Genomic DNA, 22,404 nt, shown 5'->3' with positions numbered 1-22,404 from the left:
ATCATGGTTGCCCAGTCTGAGATTGCGTTTTGTTTATAATAACCTCGTTGCCACCGACGTGATAAATCCTAATTTTACTTTCTCTCTCTTCTTCTTCTGCTCTCTTTGGGTTTTCAGATCGAGATATACATCCATACTCCTGCAGAGCACTGTGAAGTGCATACCATGGGGTGCTTCCCATTGTACCACACATTGGGTGATTATAATTAAACTTCCCATATTTAAAGCGTTATAACACTGAATTTAATTACTGTACAAGAACAAAACTTGTTAGCATTAATGTCGAGGACATGTGGGAGAGAAAAAATGCAGAATCAACTGAGTTGAAACACTTTTAATATGCGGCTATAGTACACCATACCATTACATACCTGTATCATTACTGCTACAAAAGGGACTCAATTGGTGTCCATCAGTATCCAGAAGAGTCTGAAAGCACAGGATTGCATTCTGCACAGAAGAGTGAAGCATGTCCGTACGAATGCTGGCAACCTCTCTTGATATGCTGCGCTTCAGATCAGTGAATGTGTGAATGTTCCCCTTGTAAACCTTGTCCTTCAGGTAACCCCACAACCAGAAGTCACAAGGAGTGAAATAATGTGATCGTGCCAGCCAAGCTGATAATTCGATCTTTTCCAAATGTGTTTCGGAGAAGCAGGAGAACTGCACTGGCGATGGGCGGTAGGGCCCCATCTTGCATGAAAACTGTTGAGTTCAATGCGTCTCGCTCCTGTAGGGCGTGTATGACATGCTGGTGAAGCATATCGCAGTAAAGCTGACCAGTCACACGGCATGTATTTTGGTCCTTCATAGCCAACCTATTCAAAGAATAATGGGCTAGTGGTGAACGTAGCCGTAAAGCCACACTATACAGTGACACGTTCACCATACAGAGGAACTTCATGCACAGTGACTGGAGGTGAAGATCCCCACACTCGGAAATCTGTGTGTACACCTCACTTGTCAGAGAAAAACGAGCTTCGTCTGTCCATAGGATGGTCCAGGGCCAGCCCTCGTCATCTTCAATCCTTACAAGAAAGTGGAGAGCATCGCTGTGCTTCTATGGTGCAAGCCTACTGTGTGATACGGGTCTTGTACGGATACCATTTGAGAATGGTTCAAAGCACCTTTTGTACAGTGGATCATGGGATGTTCAACTGTCGTGACACACGACGCTCACTGCCCGACCATTGGGAATGGGCGCAGTGTTGTCTGCCATAGCAACAGCGATTTCATCAACCGTGGTGCAGTCGGTCGTCGGCCCCTTCCCTTGGCGACACCCAGTTCTCCAGCTGATTCGAACTACTTCATTATGCTCCGCACAGCAAGTGGAGAAAGAGGAGCCTTCCGTAATCCTTTCAGCCGGTGATATTCTCAACGTGCAGCTGGAGCATTACTGTTATATACACTCCTGGAAATTGAAATAAGAACACCGTGAATTCATTGTCCCAGGAAGGGGAAACTTTATTGACACATTCCTGGGGTCAGATACATCACATGATCACACTGACAGAACCACAGGCACATAGACACAGGCAACAGAGCATGCACAATGTCGGCACTAGTACAGTGTATATCCACCTTTCGCAGCAATGCAGGCTGCTATTCTCCCATGGAGACGATCGTAGAGATGCTGGATGTAGTCCTGTGGAACGGCTTGCCTTGCCATTTCCACCTGGCGCCTCAGTTGGACCAGCGTTCGTGCTGGACGTGCAGACCGCGTGAGACGACGCTTCATCCAGTCCCAAACATGCTCAATGGGGGACAGATCCGGAGATCTTGCTGGCCAGGATAGTTGACATACACCTTCTAGAGCACGTTGGGTGGCACGGGATACATGCGGACGTGCATTGTCCTGTTGGAACAGCAATTCCCTTGCCGGTCTAGGAATGGTAGAACGATCGGTTCGATGACGGTTTGGATGTACCGTGCACTATTCAGTGTCCCCTCGACGATCACCAGAGGTGTACGGCCAGTGTAGGAGATCGCTCCCCACACCATGATGCCGGGTGTTGGCCCTGTGTGCCTCGGTCGTATGCAGTCCTGATTGTGGCGCTCACCTGCACGGCGCCAAACACGCACACGACCATCATTGGCGCCAAGGCAGAATCGACTCTCATCGCTGAAGACGACACGTCTCCATTCGTCCCTCCATTCACGCCTGTCGCGACACCACTGGAGGCGGGCTGCACGATGTTGGGGCGTGAGCGGAAGACGCCCTAACGGTATGCGAGACCGTAGCCCAGCTTCATGGAGACGGATGCGAATGGTCCTCGCCAATACCCCAGGAGCAACAGTGTCCCTAATTTGCTGGGAAGTGGCGGTGCGGTCCCCTACGGCACTGCGTAGGATCCTACAGTCTTGGCGTGCATCCGTGCGTCGCTGCGGTCCGGTCCCAGGTCGAAGGGCACGTGCACCTTCCGCCGACCACTGGCGACAACCACGATGTACTGTGGAGACCTCACGCCCTACGTGTTGAGCAATTCGGCGGTACGTCCACCCGGCCTCCCGCATGCCCAGTATACGCCCTCGCTCAAAGTCCGTCAACTGCACATACGGTTCACGTCCACGCTGTCGCGGCATGCTACCAGTGTTAAAGACTGCGATGGAGCTCCGTATGCCACGGCAAACTGGCTGACACTGACGGCGGCGGTGCACAAATGCTGCGCAGCTAGCGCCATTCGACGGCCAACACCGCGGTTCCTGGTGTGTCCGCTGTGCCGTGCGTGTGATCATTGCTTGTACAGCCCTCTCGCAGTGTCCGGAGCAAGTATGGTGGGTCTGACACACCGGTGTCAATGTGTTCTTTTTTCCATTTCCAGGAACGGAGGTTCACCAATAATGTCCTGCACCTACGCTCATATCGAAACGCCAACATGTGCACTGGGAATGGTCAGGTGTGTGAGAATATGGATCGTGGTGACTGATCACGGCACCTGGTGGCCATAGTTGAAACTGGGCTGTGGCGTTGAGACGCATGGGAATCATTCACGCCACACTCTGGACATTAATGCTATCAAGTTTGGTACTCAAGCGGTAATTACTTTCCGTATTACAACGTGTCAAATAGGGAAAGTTTAATTACAATCACCAGGTATTTTGGTTTACTCTCATTCCATTCACGTATGGAGTACGGGAACAATGCCTGTTTAAATGCCTCTGTGCTTACTGTAATTAGTCTGTTCTTGGTTTCACCGTCCCTGTTGGATTTATACAAAGGAGAGGATTGATAGATTATTCACTTAATTTTCCTAGATTCTTCACTTAATACTCCTTCTTGAAACTTTGGAAGTAAGCTTGCAGCGGTAGGTGGTATCTATCTCTAGCAATTGAACATATTGAGATATGTTCAATATGTCCTATTGTCCCATTTCATATATATCCCACATTACTAAGCAATATCCTAAGATGTGTCGCAGAGGTGTTTTGTAAGCAATCTCCTTTATACACGGACTACGTTTTACGAGTATCCTACCTATAAACTGAAGTGTGATACTTGCTTTACCTAGGACTGAACATATGTGATCATTCTATAAACCTTCAGACAGTCTGCCCTTCACCATAAGAGGATGTACTGAAAACTACTAAAAAAAGTAAGTATAATAACACTTTTAAAAAATTCAGTTTCATATCCCCTATAATTGTTACATCCATGTATTTGTATGGGTTTATTTACTCCAGTTGTGACTCACCTGAGACCAGAGTCATACCACGGCACGTAGGTGCGACTGATCTACGTGGTCCCTTCCCAGTCGAAAGCCGCATGGCTACCAGTGGCGCCAGGTCCTCGTGTTGCCACTTTCAAAGTATTTATTTAACGTCCGGGCTTCCCACTAAGCTCTTACACATTGATGGCAGAATTGGTCTCCTTTCTTCCCGAAGTGTGATCAACAGAAATTACCGGAATTTTGTTCTAATCAGTCCATCATGCAATTAGTACACTAGATCATCTTAAAGATGTTCAGTCTGTTCAAGTCAGGTTTTGAGCAGGGCAGTCCAGTAAATTTAGTTCATTTTTTGATCACTTTTCTTTCTAGACTGGAAAAGAATTATGTGTAAATGCCGCAGATGCCCAGAAGGTTGCAGCAATTTCGAGCACACCAGCGCTGATTGTAGATTTGCAGTTCTTCGTGACAAATAGAACGACCACCTGAGTGCATTAGTGTTGTTCGTGTTTAGTATTCTTACTTAGCTTGATGAGGTATATAAGGTGAGTGAACAGCGCCAGATGTTGACTGATAACTGTGAAGGACACAGAGATGCTGCGTACTCGTGTGAGACAGCGTTCTCAGCACCTGACAGTGTTTCAAATGGGCCTCATTGAGGGTCTCCACGTGGTTGGCTGGTCGAATCCCTCAGTACCCAGTTTTCTACATCTGGCGGCAGTAGAATCGTTCTGAAGCCAGCTTCACATTGCAGTTCTCTAAATTTTCTCAGTAGTGTTTCTCGAAAAGAACGTCCCTTCCCTCCAGAGATTCCCATTTCAGTTCCTGAAGAATCTCCTTAATACTTGTGTGTTCTTCGAACCTAGTGGTAACAAGCCTGGTAGACATTTTTGGGGCTTGTGCATGTGACAGCGGCTAGATCTTCAACCGCTTGGGATCGTGAATGCACGCATACTCATCGCGGAGATTACGGCCAACCATGTGTGACCACCACAAGGTAGGACCATTGTACTGTGCACCAAGTACATCATAACCCCTTTACAACTGCGCCTGCCGGCCGAAAACAAGTAATGGTATTCCTGCAATATCCTGTGCAACAAACACTGCTGACATTCTAATGTACCGTGCTTTTAGTTTGTTACTGTCAGTACGCATTGTTCCATTCAAAAAGTGTACGTTTGCACAAATACCCTTTCTAGGTATTATTAAAATCGGTTTACTATATGAATGCAAAGAGTCTGTTCTTTCAGACATGTCCCAAAGAATAGAAACCAAGCATTCATATAACTTGGGAATGGATCTACCTCCTTCAGTGTGGATGTGCTACTACATCAGACCTTCTGTAGGAATCTCAGCTTAGCAAGCGAGGAGAATACGGACGGGGACAGGGGATAGATGGTGCTCGGTGGGATTGGGGATCGGCCAGGAGGTGTGCCGAAATAGTCCGTGCAGTTGCAACAAACACTGTGCCGGGGTGCCGCAAATGGTTAACGCACCTGCCTAGTCATCAGGAGAGCCCGGGTTCGAATCCCAGTCCGGCAAACATTTTCACTCATCGCCACTGATTCAGCGTCAAGTCCCAATGCAGATGACATCACTGTTCCCTTCCCTTTCCTTTCCTTTCTTCCCTCCCCCCCCCCCCCCTCTCCACCTTCAATTTAAACCTCTTTATACGAACCCACGACTACCAGTACCTTCTGTGAAAATCATAAATCAATAGCACTTTCCATTCCCGCAATATTTGCGGTGCAAGTATTAGGTCATTCACCCTGTGTAGTTTATAGATGTTTCGTGCAAATTGGCCGAACTGTGATGAATTAAAATCAACTGCCGCTATGAGAAGGCCATACAGTTGTGAATAGCAGAACTCGCAGAATATGCCTTCTTACATAAAATGGTACATGCAACGGGCTTTCAATAAGTAAAACAACACACACTTTTATGCACCAATTTCGGGTACAAAAATTGCAGAATTTGTTGTGGGACGTTCCCGCTTCATCTCCTGTAGTTTCATGCAGTTCCAGTTTGTGGCAGCGCTATACATAGTCTGCAAAATGGTGTCTGGAGTAAAGGTACGTTACAAGAAGCGAACTGTCATTGAGCTTCTTTTGGCGGAAAACCAGAGCACCGCAGATATTCGCAGGTGCCAGCAGAATGTCTATAGAGACCTGGCAGTGAACAAAAGCACGGTTAGTCCTTGAGCAAGGTGTCTGTCATCACTGCAAAAGGTCGCGCGAATCTGTCCGGTCTGCCACGTGTCGGCCGGCCACACACAGCTGTGACTCGTGGATTGTTGGAACGTTCAGACACTCTCATTCGAAACGAGCGAGACGTCACAATCAGACATCTCGCTGCTCAACTGGACATCTCCATCAGTAGTACTGACAAATTCGTTCACCAGTTGGTGTACTGAATGGTGTGTACCTGATGTGTTCCTCGTCGTCTAACAGAAGACGATACAGAGCAACGAAGAACCACCTGTGCAAAATTGCTTGCAAGCTGCGAGGTTGATCATGACAAATTTTTGTCGAACATCGTCACAGACGACGAAATATGAGTTCGTCACTTCGGACAGCAATCCATGTAGTGGTGGCACACCACCTCTCATCTGAAGGAAAGGTTTGAAGCCGCGCCCCATGGTACGACCGTATTCTGGGACTCGGAATGGATTATTCTGCTCCATGTCCTCCGGCACGGTGTAACAATTAACTCTGAAGCATATTGTGCCGCCCACAGCAAATTGAAGAAAAGACTTCAGTGTGTTCGTAGACACAAAAATGCAAACGAACTTCTCCTTCTCCGTGACAACACAAGTCTGCGCTCACAAACTGTCATTCGACTGTTCTTCCTCATCCACCGTACAGTCTGTATGTCGCACCTTCCGACTTCCATCCGTTTGGCCCAATGAAGGATGGTGTCCGCAGGAAGCACTAAGTAGGTTTATCGATGCAGCAAGACGTTGGCTCCGACGTCGATCTGTAGAGTGGTACAATGCGGGCACACAGAGCTCCCCAGTAAAGTTGCGTAAGGCCGTCGCACTGAACGGAGATTATGACGAAAAAGAGGTTTTGTAGTGAAAAGAGTGGAGAATAAAATGGTATATTGGAATCCTGAATAAAAACAAGCTGCTTTCAGAAAATAAGATGGGTTGCTGTATTTATTGAAAGCCACTCGCTTATATGAAATAATAAACTGACAGCTCGTCCACTCGGAAGATTAGATAAGAATCTGGGAAATTCATTCTGCCTTCATATTACGTGCAACAGCCGCGGGTTTATAGTACTGGTACGAATGTATATAAACCTTTAATACATTCGCCTGTAATTCTTCATCCATGTGCATGATTCAAAGGTACCGTAGCTCTGACGTCTTCAGCCTATGTATGGCATCTCATGTGCTGAAATAGTTTCAGTGGTTTAGTTGTTATTAATTTTATAATCTATCACAATTAGAAACAATTTCAGCTTTCGTAATATTAATCCCAGAATCAGGCATGAGGTTGGAGTGAGCTCGTCACATGGGAGCGATTTTTGTGCTGTACGCCCACGTTTATTCATTGAAAAATATTATATTCGTATTTCATTTCATCCATCTTAGCTGTCACTGTCCTTCCTCCGTCCTTCAACCAAGAGTGTGTAACCTCCCTCTTACTAATGGGCCTATCCTGCTTGCGATGTAAAATATGACAGTGGATCGCGTGTATGCCTAATGGATTTTTTCTAATTGTATAAGGCTATCTTTCCCCAAGAAGTGATTCCGAAAAGTAGGAGGAAAGTGTACAACCGACCCTTCTGATGGAAAGTCTACTAAAAATAAAAATAATTAAACCGAACAGAGCTATAATTTGGAAAATGAAAGTTATTTTGTGTATTCACTCACGAACAACACTGGGCAGAAAGGGGTACCACTGATCATGAATAGAAAAGTTACACTAATGAACGAAAAGGAAGTAATTAACGGCCGCCAGCCCACTATGGAAATTTACATCAAAAATCCTGTACAAAATGACGTGGCAACTGAAGGTTGACTCCAATTGTAAGTGAGTATGTAATGATGAAGAGAACTGAGAAGTCACTGTTACATTATGTTTGGCATTAAGTTTTGGAAAAGGCAATCGCGTAATGTTTTGAAAATATGTAATTAAACTGTATGTTAGTACTGAACTTCGTTACGCGAACAATGACTTTCAGTGATCTCAACATAACGTCATCAAAGAAATTTAGAAAAAAAGCAAGCACTTTTTATTTTGCCGTTACTTATTTTGCAAATTGAATTTCATATTATTGTCTGAACAACTGAGCCTTTTTTACCGACTTGAATAGAATTAAATACTAGAATATGTACCAAACCAAACAGCCATGTTCTCCACGCTATATGTAAAATAAATAAAACTTTCGCACTCTTAATTTGTGCATTTCTTTAGATTTCCATTTTTTCCAGTGATGATTCTCAAACTTCAAAAATGAAATTGTTTTTTTTTTTTTTTGTCATATGCTGAAGCGTCTATTGTACAACAGTTAATTGAAAGTAGACTGAGGCTAAAATTCTTAAAAGAGAAATTATTCATTAATAAACTGGCTGTAACTATTCGTTTCTTATGACACTCAGTTACGTATTAGGAAAAAAAAGGAACAAGGATCCTGCTTGGTAACAATGCTTGGGGACAATGATGGCACAATCGCCCTGAGTTTAACTGATTATTATTTAAATAAATTTTAGCAATCAAATCATATTCAGTTGTGCTGCTGGGTTAGCCGTTAAAACTTTCTACCAATTAACAGCCACCCTTCAGTGCTGTGCATACGACGAAACTCGGAGCAGACGACGAAACTGTGTTGCTGGAACTGCTGCTGTTGTTGAAGACGGTAGCATATTGTGGAGCCACGGCTAATTATAAGAACGAGCAATCGTAATTAATACAGCCTCTTCAACCCGTCCATTGTCCGTACTCCTGCTCTAGACATCTGGCCGGCGCGAGTACATGATGCCGCCGAAAATGGTTCTCTCTACTGCGAGAGCGTTAACACCACACTTCGCACACTACAAGCGCTGGAACCCGTCTCTCGCTCTCTCCGCGCAACTCCCTACACAAAGATTTTACAACGCACAGGCACTGCTATTATTGTTGCTAGCCGACGCAAGTAACAATTCCTTTGGCTTCTTGCCAGAGCTTACAAGTCACACAGTAAAACAGCGCACGTTGCGGTCTCGGCAAAAGCCAGCCTCGCGCACTCCTCGAGGCATTACGCGACCGACGGCCAGCCGCTCGCTGCCGACTGCCACGACACTCGCCACCCCCTCCTGCTCTGCCCGCCGGTCTGGCGTCACGTCGCACAGTGCGGGAAGCGTTTTACTACCCCAAATGTTTTCACAAGCACTTGTCTTCATTTTGGCATCTTTCTGGCCTAGCTGTCTGAGCCCAAATAATACAGAATTTCACGGTCGCCACAAGTCACTTAAGTCAGTAACCGTTCCGTAGACACTGTCCAGTGCCACATAATATACCATAAGACATCACTGTACAAACCCCTTTTCCATTACTCTGCATATCAATGACGTCATTCATTTAATGACAAGCTGGTCCTCAACAGTACCATGACCATGAAAACGTAGGGCCACACATCATGGACGAAAAGTTCTGTCGCTGACCACTGTAGTTGTGCTGGCACCGATGTCCGACCAGGGGGCTTACTGTACGCTTGAGTTCAAATGTCGCTATCAGTTAATTTCTTCAACCCGCGAGAAACATGATGGGATTTAGTGTTTCCGAGAGGTTTCCAATTGTCAGCAGCTTCGCATCTCACGTGAAATCTCTCTGGAGGAACATTCACAAACAAGCCTCGTTCGAAACCATTAAATACACATTGCGACAACAAAACTTCTTAGATCTTTGGCTAGACACCACACAGAGCGTGTCTGTGTGGGGTGTGTGCATAAATTTGGCCTATAGTTGGCTTCTGTGTAACTGCGTAGTTTGCGAACAATGCAGTGAGGATAAATTAAAAGACCCTTCCTTACACTGATTTGTTGTAAGAACACCGGGAAAGGTTCCTCAGTTTGGTAACCTATATTCGAAAATGTCATGACGGACTTCATGGCATTTTGTGTCTCGTCAGTCAGACATAGTGTTCCTAATCAGAGATGGTGACTACAATCTCCTGTAACCGAGCACTAGCGTTAGAATCACGAGCAAGCATTTTCTCTCTCGATTATTTCTTCTACCTACAGACTTCGGCCTTCAGACGTGCAAAGAATTACCTCGTGAGTTGTCTTTGGGGACATGCAACAACGTTGCTGTGACCAGCCCAATGACCAAGATAAGTTTTTCTGAGATATGGTGCCATCTATTGTGGGGAACGTGGTTAAGGCACCCAGTACTCGATCGATAGGTTCTTCAGGGAATACAGATACCATGCACCACTAAGACAATCGTCAATAATACACTCCTGGAAATTGAAATAAGAACACCGTGAATTCATTGTCCCAGGAAGGGGAAACTTTATTGACACATTCCTGGGGTCAGATACATCACATGATCACACTGACAGAACCACAGGCACATAGACACAGGCAACAGAGCATGCACAATGTCGGCACTAGTACAGTGTATATCCACCTTTCGCAGCAATGCAGGCTGCTATTCTCCCATGGAGACGATCGTACAGATGCTGGATGTAGTCCTGTGGAACGGCTTGCCATGCCATTTCCACCTGGCGCCTCAGTTGGACCAGCGTTCGTGTTGGACGTGCAGACCGCGTGAGACGACGCTTCATCCAGTCCCAAACATGCTCAATGGGGGACAGATCCGGAGATCTTGCTGGCCAGGGTAGTTGACTTACACCTTCTAGAGCACGTTGGGTGGCACGGGATACATGCGGACGTGCATTGTCCTGTTGGAACAGCAAGTTCCCTTGCCGGTCTAGGAATGGTAGAACGATGGGTTCGATGACGGTTTGGATGTACCGTGCACTATTCAGTGTCCCCTCGACGATCACCAGAGGTGTACGGCCAGTGTAGGAGATCGCTCCCCACACCATGATGCCGGGTGTTGGCCCTGTGTACCTCGGTCGTATGCAGTCCTGATTGTGGCGCTCACCTGCACGGCGCCAAACACGCATACGATCATCATTGGCACCAAGGCAGAAGCGACTCTCATCGCTGAAGACGACACGTCTCCATTCGTCCCTCCATTCACGCCTGTCGCGACACCACTGGAGGCGGGCTGCACGATGTTGGGGCGTGAGCGGAAGGCGGCCTAACGGTGTGCGGAACCGTAGCCCAGCTTCATGGAGACGGTTGCGAATGGTCCTCGCCGATACCCCAGGAGCAACAGTGTCCCTAATTTGCTGGGAAGTGGCGGTGTGGTCCCCTACGGCACTGCGTAGGATCCTACGGTCTTGGCGTGCATCCGTGCGTCGCTGCGGTCCGGTCCCAGGTCGACGGGCACGTGCACCTTCCGCCGACCACTGGCGACAACATCGGAGACCTCTCACGCCCCACGTGTTGAGCAATTCGGCGGTACGTCCACCCAGCCTCCCGCATGCCCACTATACGCCCTCGCTCAAAGTCCGTCAACTGCACATACGGTTCACGTCCACGCTGTCGCGGCGTGCTACCAGTGTTAAAGACTGCGATGGAGCTCCGTATGCCACGGCAAACTGGCTGACACTGACGGCGGCGGTGCACAAATGCTGCGCAGCTAGCGCCATTCGACGGCCAACACCGCGGTTCCTGGTGTGTCCGCTGTGCCGTGCGTGTGATCATTGCTTGTACAGCCCTGTCGCAGTGTCCGGAGCAAGTATGGTGGGTCTGACAGACCGGTGTCAATGTGTTCTTTTTTCCATTTCCAGGAGTGTAACTGGGTCAATGAGTTGTCAATCAATTATGTCACACCACACCTTTTATGGGAAACAGCGACGACAATTCTTCTGTCCATTTTAGTGCTGACAGTTCTTCACATGTCCATGCAGTGAGCAATCGGGTGGCCAAGATAACAAACGTCGTCAGATCAAAAAAAAAAAAAAAAAAAAAAAAAAAAAAAAAATGGATTTTGGAAACTTTGAAGTTAGCTATATGTCTATATCCCTGTATATGCACTGCTTTATGGCTTTTCAATTTTTTTCGCTTTACACTGCCCTACATTTTCTGAATGTTTACACGTCGGGAACGGGTGCACAAGCACTCAAGAGTTTAAGTTGTGGTGCAGCAATAAACGTGTTGTTCGCAACGGAGTGTAAGAACTGGACCAGTGGCGTTTACAATATTATTTTCATTGCCATTTTGCCAATGCCTTACAACGATGCATCGCATTTGTACAGTGAAATTCGTGACGCATATTATACTATACGTTTAGTCAGTTACACAACTCAATAGGACAACGACAAATAACATCAGCTGCAGCATATTCGAAGAAACCGCGCCAGCCCTTCCCACACTGATTTAGGAAAACCGAGGTAACTGTGAATCTGCATAGGCAGACAGGGACTTGAACCTCGGGCACCATGTCTAAATCACTGTGCTACCGGTACATCACCAGTTAAAGCCAGTAAAAGTCAACTGACATGTTACGCGATATGTGCTCTTCGGCGGTACAAAGACAGGGCAGGGTGATCTGTCGCGGTAGGTGTTGTACTTTCATTCGGGACACCTATGACTCAAATTCCCGACCAGCCACCCTGAACCACGTTTTCTGTGGTTCCCCTACCACTAGTGTCACAACAGACGAGTGCTGAAACCTATTTTGCTAAACGGCTAACCCGGCACACGGTGAAGTTGCAAGATTGAGGAGCAACAAAAATTTGACTTTCAGTATTTCATACAGTTACTGACTGAATTCAAAAACTTAAAACAGTGTCACAATCTAGTCATTAAGAGGTGTAATCTTATGTTAAAGGTTTAATACAGTATTACAGTTAGAAACTTGAGACAGCGCAACTCACGGTGTCCAAATTATCCATATTATATCCATCCACTGGCTAAGAACGACAGCACTTAGAGACTTCCAAAAAGCTTTACATATAGTTTCAAATCTTTCAGAAACTTTTTCTCTCTCACCCTCTACAGGAAATAATGAGAGGGCAAAAGTTTATCACTTAGGCCCTACTACATTTTCGCTTTTCGTACAGTAAAACTTTGGCATCAAACATGACTTTTATTTATTATTTCTTTACTGATAACTCTATTCGCAAAATATTTGCAGACAATACCGACATATACCACTGAATGTACCTGGAAAATTATATTACTATACGACATATAGTTAAGGAGATATGACGTCATAGACAATGAGATGATGATGTTTAAAACAGAGTGCAAATTATCTAGATTATACTCATACAGTATTTTATAGCGAGAGTGTAGCTACATACAAAAAAAAAAGTCAAACATAATTTCAAACCTTTTTGAAACTACTTCCTGCTTACATGCTTAACATCATAAAACACATTAACTCACTTGTAATCAGACGTTTGGAGTCCGGTTCTTTAAAGAATCGGGGGTTGGTTGTTCACTGTTCATTCTCTAAACGACCAAGCCCACACTACACCAACTGTTAGTGGCGTTAAACAGTAACCTTCTCCCTTCATTTACACTGGACAGTTTACACGAAACAGATAGATCTTAACTACAGATATATCTTAAATTAGGCTGTCGTTTTGAAAGTTATTAAGTTGTGGTGTTCTACTTCCGGGTACTCTGTCATTAGAGCACATCAATTGTCACGGGACTATATATATCTATTCCTACTCAGTCCAAGTGCGTGGCATTTCGTTTATGGTAAAATATGAGTTGATTTAAGATCGCGTAGCTGACGTAATACTGTTTATCTGATGATGAGGTCCCATACTCCGAGGAGCGTAGGGGACGATGCGGGAGACCCGCACCGTTGACTAGGCAAGGTGCTACCGGAGGTGGTTTGCCATTGCCTTCCTCCGGCCGTAATGGGGATGAATGATGATGAAGACGACACAACAACACCCAGTCGTCTGGAGGCACGGAAAATCCTTGACCCAGTCGGAAATCGAACCTGGAACCCCGAGCGCGGAAAGCGAGAACGCTACCGCAAGACCACGAGCTGATTAACTATGGGGCCCTTATTGACTAATAAGTACACTTTATTACACGTGTTTAAAAGTTTTAGTTCCGTATAACACGCCACAGATAACGCTAACAAGTCCTGTATACGCTGAATCAATCTCGCTCGATTAACGGCAAATAAAATTGACAGTTGCCCGAAGTTGTAGGTGCTGACTAGTCTCAAAATTGATTAATTACAAGGGGCGATCAAAAAGTTTCCGTTTGAAGGCGGTGCTGCTGCATAAGTGCGACGTAGCGCGGATTTACAAGCACAGACATGTAGGCAAGGAATTATTGCGGCATTTGTGTCTTTCCGACGTACGTGCGGTAAATGTGGAAACGTGAACTATGGCGACGTTATTACCAAATGCTACAAACAGGACCGACGTGCTTTTACTCAAGGACAAACACCTGATAACATCGACTGCATAATGAAGAATGTGTACGGGGCAGCATGTCTGCCAAAATCCACCGTCTTACTCTCTCCCTTTGTGATTATCAAGCCTCCAGTACCTTAAAGGGTTGACGATGGCTGCCGGATGAGGACTGGCAGCAAGCAGTTAGACTTTTTGACACAGCAGCACACGGTGTTTTACCAAATGGGGATCTTCAAGCTGGTGCGTCAGTGGGACCACTGGCTCCATTGCCACGGCTGTTTTGCCCCCCTGGTATACCGATTCTGGACAGTACGGTCTTCAAGCGGAAACTTTTTGATTGCCCCTTAATATTACAGTTCGCACAAAACAAAATCACAATAGCGGCACTAAATGAGCTAGATTGTCACTGACCTTAATTCAGATGAATGGCTATCAGACTTTGGCACTATATATTCTGTGTGTCCGTCTGTTTCACTGTTGTGCGATCCATGTCGTTTGCTACCAGGGAACATTAAACGCCGGCCGGTGTGGCCGAGCGGTTCTAGGTGCTTCAGTCTGGAACTGCACTACCGCTACGGTCGCAGGATCGAATCCTGCCTCGGGCATGGATGTGTGTGATGTCCTTAGGTTAGTTAGGTTTAAGTAGTTCTAAGTTCCAGGGGTCTGATGACCTCAGAAGTTAAGTCCCATAGTACTCAGAGCCATTTGAACATTAAAGATAACTTTTAGGTGAGCTTTGTTTATAATGTAAAACAAATAATCTATCAATAAAACTGCGACGAGTGTTTGTAGTAATTCACAGCAGACTACAGTAGAACAGAACACGTTAATAAAACTCTTTTGCCAATTTGTAAGACATAAAATGCGGTTCGAAAAAGCCAATTACGTCGAATATATTCTTCCAATATTCGAATATACTCATAGTTCTATTGCTGATATATAGTATTCCCAATGCTTTAAAAATATTGTGCACTTATAACTCTAAACAATGTTATTGTTTTCAGTTCAAAACTGCTAACAGTTAATTTCCCCCTTCAAAACTGGGAACCGTGGGTGTGGGATCCCTGACAGTATGAGACCCATAACATGTCTACACATATAACCTGACTCTAATCCATCTCCAGATACCACTGTAACTGACTAAAGGATATCATCAGTAACTGAGGTAAGTCCTTGAAGAGGTACCATGTTAGTTGTTACCAATGTGAGAACAGGTGGCTGAGGACCTAGATGGCCTATTAGGCTTACACTACCAATTTATTCCCTAATAAAATTCCCACAATCATTCAGCAAATACTGTATAAGATCTACCATAGATACTGTCTTGGCACTGTGTGTACATAACAGTAAATATTTTCCACATTTTAGTCACACATTTGAGGAACAAACTAGCCAGTTAGCTGCGTATGCTCCAAAACCATACTGCATTCAAGAGAAGACTAAGGCTTTTCCTGATGTCATCCGTGTAGATTCCTCCACAGTTAATTTTTTCCATACTGCTATCATGTCATACTGGTTGTATGCTGTTACTAACATTTGTAATGAATGTTAAACTTTGGAAAACAAAGTCTACTTCAGGCAATGTTAATACAGCTGTCATTACTATAATAATTATGTTCACTTTTGTCATTCATATAATTATAATGTGAGTTATTTTTATATAGAGCTAACTGTTATCCGTGTAGAGAGTAACAGCATATCTGAAGGCTCTAATCTTTCTGCACAAAATAAATGCATAAACTGCGTCTCCAATGATAACATCATTCCTAATCTCTTTGAATCAGGTGGAAATACTTTACATTCTAGTCAACATTTGAGAATTTCAATAGGAATAACTTAGTGACACAAATATGCATTCTGTTTCATCAACTGAGGGCAAAGCCCCTGAGACACATCCCAGCAGACTTTTTATATGGGTGCTGTGAATGTAGAAATTGACTGAGAACTTCCTTAACACTGATTCAGGTTGCTAAATAAAAAAAATTCCACTTGTTATAAACATTTTATCGATGTATTTCAGGCATGGCGAATCATCAGAAGGTAAGAAATAAATCTGATATAAACCATCATGTCAAGTTTGTTTCTGATATTCTGATGATGAACTATATCCAAAAGACATCAATAAAGTTTTTTGTAACATGTGGGTTATTGTTAGTTAGTGACCTGAAGCAAAGTTAAAGGTATGCTTAGTTGACTAGTATATAATGGTTGCAGGCTTTGTGTGTAATCATGTGTAGCAACTTGAAAGGTAGGGACTAAAGCCAGAAATGTACTTCTTGAGCATACCCATTACCTGCCATTCCTCTTGAACTGTTGTCAACAAACTGTATATTCTTCTTTTTGCTTGCCCTATACACAGCCACTGACTGTCTATGGAAGTAGTTGTTCTGGAAGTAATGTGCCAGGTATCAAATTAAGTCTTCCTATGAAGTTCCCCTCACACATCATTACCAGATAAACGAATTCTCTATCCCTTAGGAGACTTATACCTACCTGTTCTGCTAATTGGTCCTCAATCTGTACATTATATTTGACACTAACAAACTACTTTTGTTAACAAGCACTCTTTTCTCCTTTATAAGAATACTTCTACCATATTCCTAGCTTTTGCCACCTAGTATATACATTTTTTTCCCCAATGTTAAAGTTAGGTAGGTGGTATTCTTTTTTCTTCTGCCTTTCGTTACTTTTACATCACTATTCTTTAACATTAATTGAATTTTATGCCAATGAGTATATCCATTGAATTTAGTATACGCAAAATTTTTTCTGGCTTTCAGCCAGGATGTACAATGTCGCCTGTGAACCTGAATGTCAGTATTTGTCTCCCTTGCATTTTTATTTTCGTTACCTTTGTGCCTTATTTTTACCTTCCTCAGATTTTCATAAATTTTACTTTAGTTTACAGTAAAGAATATTGTCTCTGGCTCAGTGGTGGATCATGATTATACATTCTGGGTGCCCACAAATGTTTAGATTCAGATAAATTTGAGAACGTGAAATTAATATCACATGCTGTATAACAGTTATGATTATCAACAAGTTTAGACAACTACACGTACTGTCACTAATAATAATAATATTAATAATGATAATAAGATGCACCACTTATCTGACAAAAGAAAGAACTGCTTGTGGATCTTTGTTGTTTTGTACATAATTAATGTGTAAGATTTCCTAACTCTGTTTCAAATTTTTGTAAAAAATGAGAGTTTTCACATTTTTTCACTCTTTCAGATACATGTACAAGACCCCTAACAGATGAATTAATTCACAAATTTACTTCTGGGCTGAAAATCAGATATTCTTGTGCTGCACCCACAGAACAACTTGTTCTAACTGTACACTTCTTTGTTAAATGTTATCTTGTAGTCATGCTTATTTGATTTCATCACTCTCTCAATCAAAGGATCCTTTCTTGGAGACCCTAATTCCTTTGCAGCAAACTTTTCCTGGTAATTTACTTTTTTGTTCTCAGAATGATACTTTCGCTGTGAAGCGGTGTGCGTGCTGATATGAAATTTCCTGGCAGATTAAAGCTGCGTGCCGGAATGAGACTCAGACTTGGGACCTTTTCCTTTCAGGGGCAATTGCTCTTCCAACTGAGCTACCCAAGCACAACTCATGACCCATCCTCACAGCTTTATTTTTCTGTTAACATTTAAAATTGATTCAACATAGTTCACGTTTACACCGTACACGAAATTCCAAACACAAACTACCATTTGTGGAAATGATTAAACTCAAGCAGTGACCAACATGGTCACTTGACTAGAATACAAATGAGGCACTGAGGCCCATAAGAGCCTAAAGCATATTGCTTTAGATCCCACATTTAAGGGAATATCAGAGAAACTAGTGATACAGCTTTTCATGAATTTTCATATACACAGTGTGGGTCTACAGCACAGATAAACCTGACTCACCATAAGATCGAAAGATTTCAGAAGCATGAATGAATGCTACAATCTCATAATCGATGGTGATGTGCTTTAGGCCCTTATGATACTCAACATCTGAAATCGATTACTGTATGACAAAATTCATAACTTAATATACTATAACTCATTCAGAAACCCACAAAATAGATTTACTGTCAGTACACAAGAAAAGATAGAAAGAAAAAAAAACTAAATGAGGGTGTGGCATTGTAGGCTGGGAGGCCCCATCGGGGAAGTTCGGCCATCAAGTGTAAATCTTGCTTCAGTTGACGCCAAGTTGGGCGACTTGCATGCTGGTGATGAGGATGAAATGATGATGAGAACAACAGAACACCCAGTCCCTGAGTGAAGAAAATCTCCAACCCGGCCAGGAATTGAACCCGGGCCCGCTTGCATGGGAGGCAAGCACGTTGCCACCCAACTAAGCAGGCGGACTTTCAGTACAAATTTAATGTGTACTGATGTCTGATATAGTGTTACTATATAGTGAGTGAATTAACATATCTGAGGAGTGTGCTACAATCTAGCAGAATTTATGCAGAACGAATGGGGATAGAAATCTGTTGCAGTGTGCAACTTACTGGTGGCACTGATGTAAACTTCCAGATAAGCGGCAAGAGCTAGATGTAGATAACATAATCCAAGCAATTTGTTTATCAACTCAGTATGTAATTGGCACGTAAGGCAATTAAAAATAAATCTGCAAGTTGCCAAAAGTTAGGGTGTTCACATCCTCTTACTCAGCAGCCACCACTGCTCTGGCTTCACAAATGCCATAACACATCCTGTTGTGCCTTTAGTCTTTGTTCCTTTATAAGTGTAGGATCACAAACATTTTGTGGGCTCTTCACCTCAGATTTTATAGGCCTTGTACTTTCTTCTTCCTATGAAATGTAGAAATGACAATACAACTTCTGAAACCAATATCATTCAGGAAAACAAATTCTTAAAAAAAAAATTCTGTATGATTTTGGTATCAGATACAATTTTTTTGGCCATGTGTACATACCTATTTCAATTTGCTTTTTAAAAATATTTTTCATATCTGTATAACTCCATAGCACTGCAGGAAGGCAATATGTAACATACCTCTATACAGTGTAAAGTATATGTCAATATCAATGTAATCTATATTAAAAACAAGGATTCCAAGACTTACCAAGCAAGAAAGTGCCGGTAGATAGGCACAATAAAAAACACACAAACACACACTCAAAATTTCGAGCTTTCGCAACCGGCGGTTGCTTCGTCAGGAAAGAGAGAAGGAGAAGGAAAGATGAAAGTATGTGGGTTTTAAGGGAGAGGGTAAGGAGTTATTCCAATCCCGGGAGCGGAAAGACTTACCTTAGGGGGAAAAAAGGATAGGTATATACTCACACACACACACACACACACACACACACACACACACACACACACACACACACACACACACATATCCATCCATACATATACAGACACAAGCAGACATATTTGGATGTGTGTGTGTGTGTGTGTGTGTGTGTGTGTGTGCGAGTATATACCTATCCTTTTTCCCCCTAAGGTAAGTCTTTCTGTTCCCGGGATTGGAATGACTCCTTACCCTCTCCCTTAAAACCCACATCCTTTCATCTTTCCTTCTCCATTCCTCTTTCCTGATGAAGCAACCCCCGGTTGCGAAAGCTCGAAATTTTGTGTGTGTGTTTTTTATTGTGCCTATCTACTGGCGCTTTCCCGCTTGGTAAGTTTTGGAATCCTTGTTTTTAATATATTTTTCCCATATGGAATGTTTCTTTCTATTTTATTTTCATTATTAATGTAATCTTTTACATTTCAGGTCACGTGGTATCAAATCGGATATTCCAAGACCACAGACGTGGGCCGAACGTGCTCTACGTACTTATACTAACCCAAAGAAGAGTGAAGCTCTTGCTAAGCGCCAGAAGGATGTTGAACTTCTTAATAACATCCGTACAAGCAACTTTCTGTATCAGTATCACACCAAGGACTATCTGTACAGAAAATATCCAGCACTAACACTCTGAATGTAAACAACATGTAGGTTTTTCATTTAAAGGATCCAGTACTATACAATAAAAAATTGAAGATTTAGATATAAAATTGTAAATATGCATAGCAGCTCATTATTTTACAAGCACATAAAGAGTTTGTACCACTAAATAGAAAATCACAGAACAAACAAAGTAAATTCTAAAAAAGAAAATAAGAGATTTCTTTTGTTTTCATATTCTCAAGAATGCCATTGCATTATGAAGTAATACTTTGCTCAGTAAGCTTGACAAAAAGTGTATTATATGTATTCCTAATAGCTATTTAACACTGCCAAATATACATAAGTATTCTGAGTTCTTTGTTTTCTTCATGCTCGGTATTCTAATAAAGCAAGCTTTTCAAATGGGAAAGACAAAGAAAATCATATTGAATCTATTTTCTCACATAGAGTGGGAGAAAGAAGAGCACAAATAAAGGTTTCTTTGCAAGAAGCAAAGAATCACATTTTTTTCCTTGTGCAGCATGTTCTTAAAATAATCTAAGTACTGCTTTTTGGACACAGCTAATTTTTGACAGATAAGTGTAGATGTCATAAGGAAAGGTATATTTTTGAAATTTAGATACTCAATGACCTGTTTTCTCTGGGGAAGCAGGGTATTAATTTTAGTGTGTACAGCAATTAAAAATGTTGCTATCTCATATTTATATACTGCACTTTGGCAATGTTTTCTGATTTGATGCATTTAGCAGTTAAGCTTATCAAGTGTATTATTGTTATTAGACACTCAATAAAAGACATTAATTATTAAGTTTGACTCTACAATGAGACCAAATAATCTGTTTAACCTTGGTAATCTCCGTAGTCAAATTAATGCAACAAACTGAAAATTAACTTGATGTTCATGACAAAAACTGTCTACACACATGGTTAATATACTGTTTCTCTTGCACACTGTGTTTCATGTGGTTGGATAAATTGTTCATATTTTCTGTCTTATTATCTTACTGACAAATTTTATGTAGGCCTGTATTTTCTCAGTGCTTTTCAAACTACATGAACGTGTCATAACATCAATAGAGCTGTATTGTTTACAGTTCTCATGAAATTCAAATAAAACTACAATCATTTCCATCAAAACCTTTCTGTTTTTGAGCCATTATCAACACAAAGCTATGTAACATACAGACAGCCTCATTTTATGTTACATCAAGATGTAGGCTATCCCAGTAATACTTAAAGTTAAAAGAATGTAATATAACGGAGGGTATAAAAAGGTTTTTTGAAGCAACTGTATGTATCTTACAATTGTATAGCCATACACAACAGAGATGTCAGTTGTTGCCATAGGGCTTGTGTCAACGTCCTATGAAATGTATCATTGCTTCATTTTATGATAATAATTTTGTAAATGGCACTAGTAAATAAGTAACAAGTTCAGTGTTTCCACTGAACACCATTTAAATTCCAGAACAGCTTGCTGAACATGTATTCATGTTCATAATTTAAGAGTTTTCCAAGGTCCATGAAACACTCTAAGGTATGGCAACCAAGTACTAAAAGATAGTATAACAACATTGTGAAATTCCTGCAGTTTTGGAGGAAAAATTTAATTTCAAGGCAGTTGCTTTCATAATGACAGGGGTCCTATTATGTGAGATTACAACCTTAACTAAACTAATGGATGCAGATAATTTGAATAAAGATGATTTTGTTGTGTTGCTGGGAGGATCAAATGACATCTATAGAAATGAAACAATGGAAAATCCAGGTTGCAACATCCACAGTATTATGAAAAGGATAGGTTGATACTGTCCATAAACATGACATATAGAGTTGCAGACAGACACAGTGAAAAGATGTTACACATTGAGCTTTCAGCTAAAGCCTTCTTCAAAAAAGAAAACCCACATTCACACACAAAAGCACAACTCTCCCGCACATGACAACTATCTCTTACTGCTCTGGCCAGCCATAGAAGGTTACTGCAAACTGAGGAAACATTTAAATAATTTAATCCACACAAATGTACGTATTGTAAATATCCCATATCATTATGAATTACCATCCTTGTAATGTGTGAACTGTGAAATTAGTATTGAAACAAGTGTATCATTGAAATATGTGCTCATTTCAAGAATGCTGATGTTTTAATCATAAGCAGCTTGGACTGGAAGTACCACACGATATATGGTCTTCATTTAAATGTGTCCAGAAAGGAGTTACTAGTTGACAAAATATGGACATTAATGAAAGGGGGATAATTGGCAAACGTACAAATTACCAAGTGTTTTAGGTGAGTTGCAAGCAATAAAGTCATCAGTCAGATGTAAATTATGAAGTGGTTTAAACCAAAA

General features: G+C 42.5%; 1 protein-coding gene across 2 annotated transcripts in view; it reads left to right on the top strand.

Annotated features, from left to right (window-relative positions):
• LOC126363198 (flightin) overlaps window positions 1-20,858 on the top strand; it is a 63,678-nt gene extending 42,820 nt beyond the window's left edge. For both annotated transcript variants that reach the window (XM_050007945.1, XM_050007944.1), the window contains one exon: window positions 19,874-20,858. In XM_050007945.1, coding sequence (XP_049863902.1) covers window positions 19,874-20,081 — 208 coding nt within the window. In that variant the 3' untranslated portion in view covers window positions 20,082-20,858. The remainder of the gene's footprint in view (window positions 1-19,873) is intronic.
• Window positions 20,859-22,404: the final 1,546 nt, after the last annotated feature.

This window comes from Schistocerca gregaria, chromosome 1 (genome assembly GCF_023897955.1).
Source record: "Schistocerca gregaria isolate iqSchGreg1 chromosome 1, iqSchGreg1.2, whole genome shotgun sequence".
Lineage (NCBI taxonomy): Eukaryota > Metazoa > Arthropoda > Insecta > Orthoptera > Acrididae > Schistocerca > Schistocerca gregaria.
Note: the sequence above shows the minus strand (reverse complement) of the source record. Positions and strands in the feature narration are given on the sequence as shown.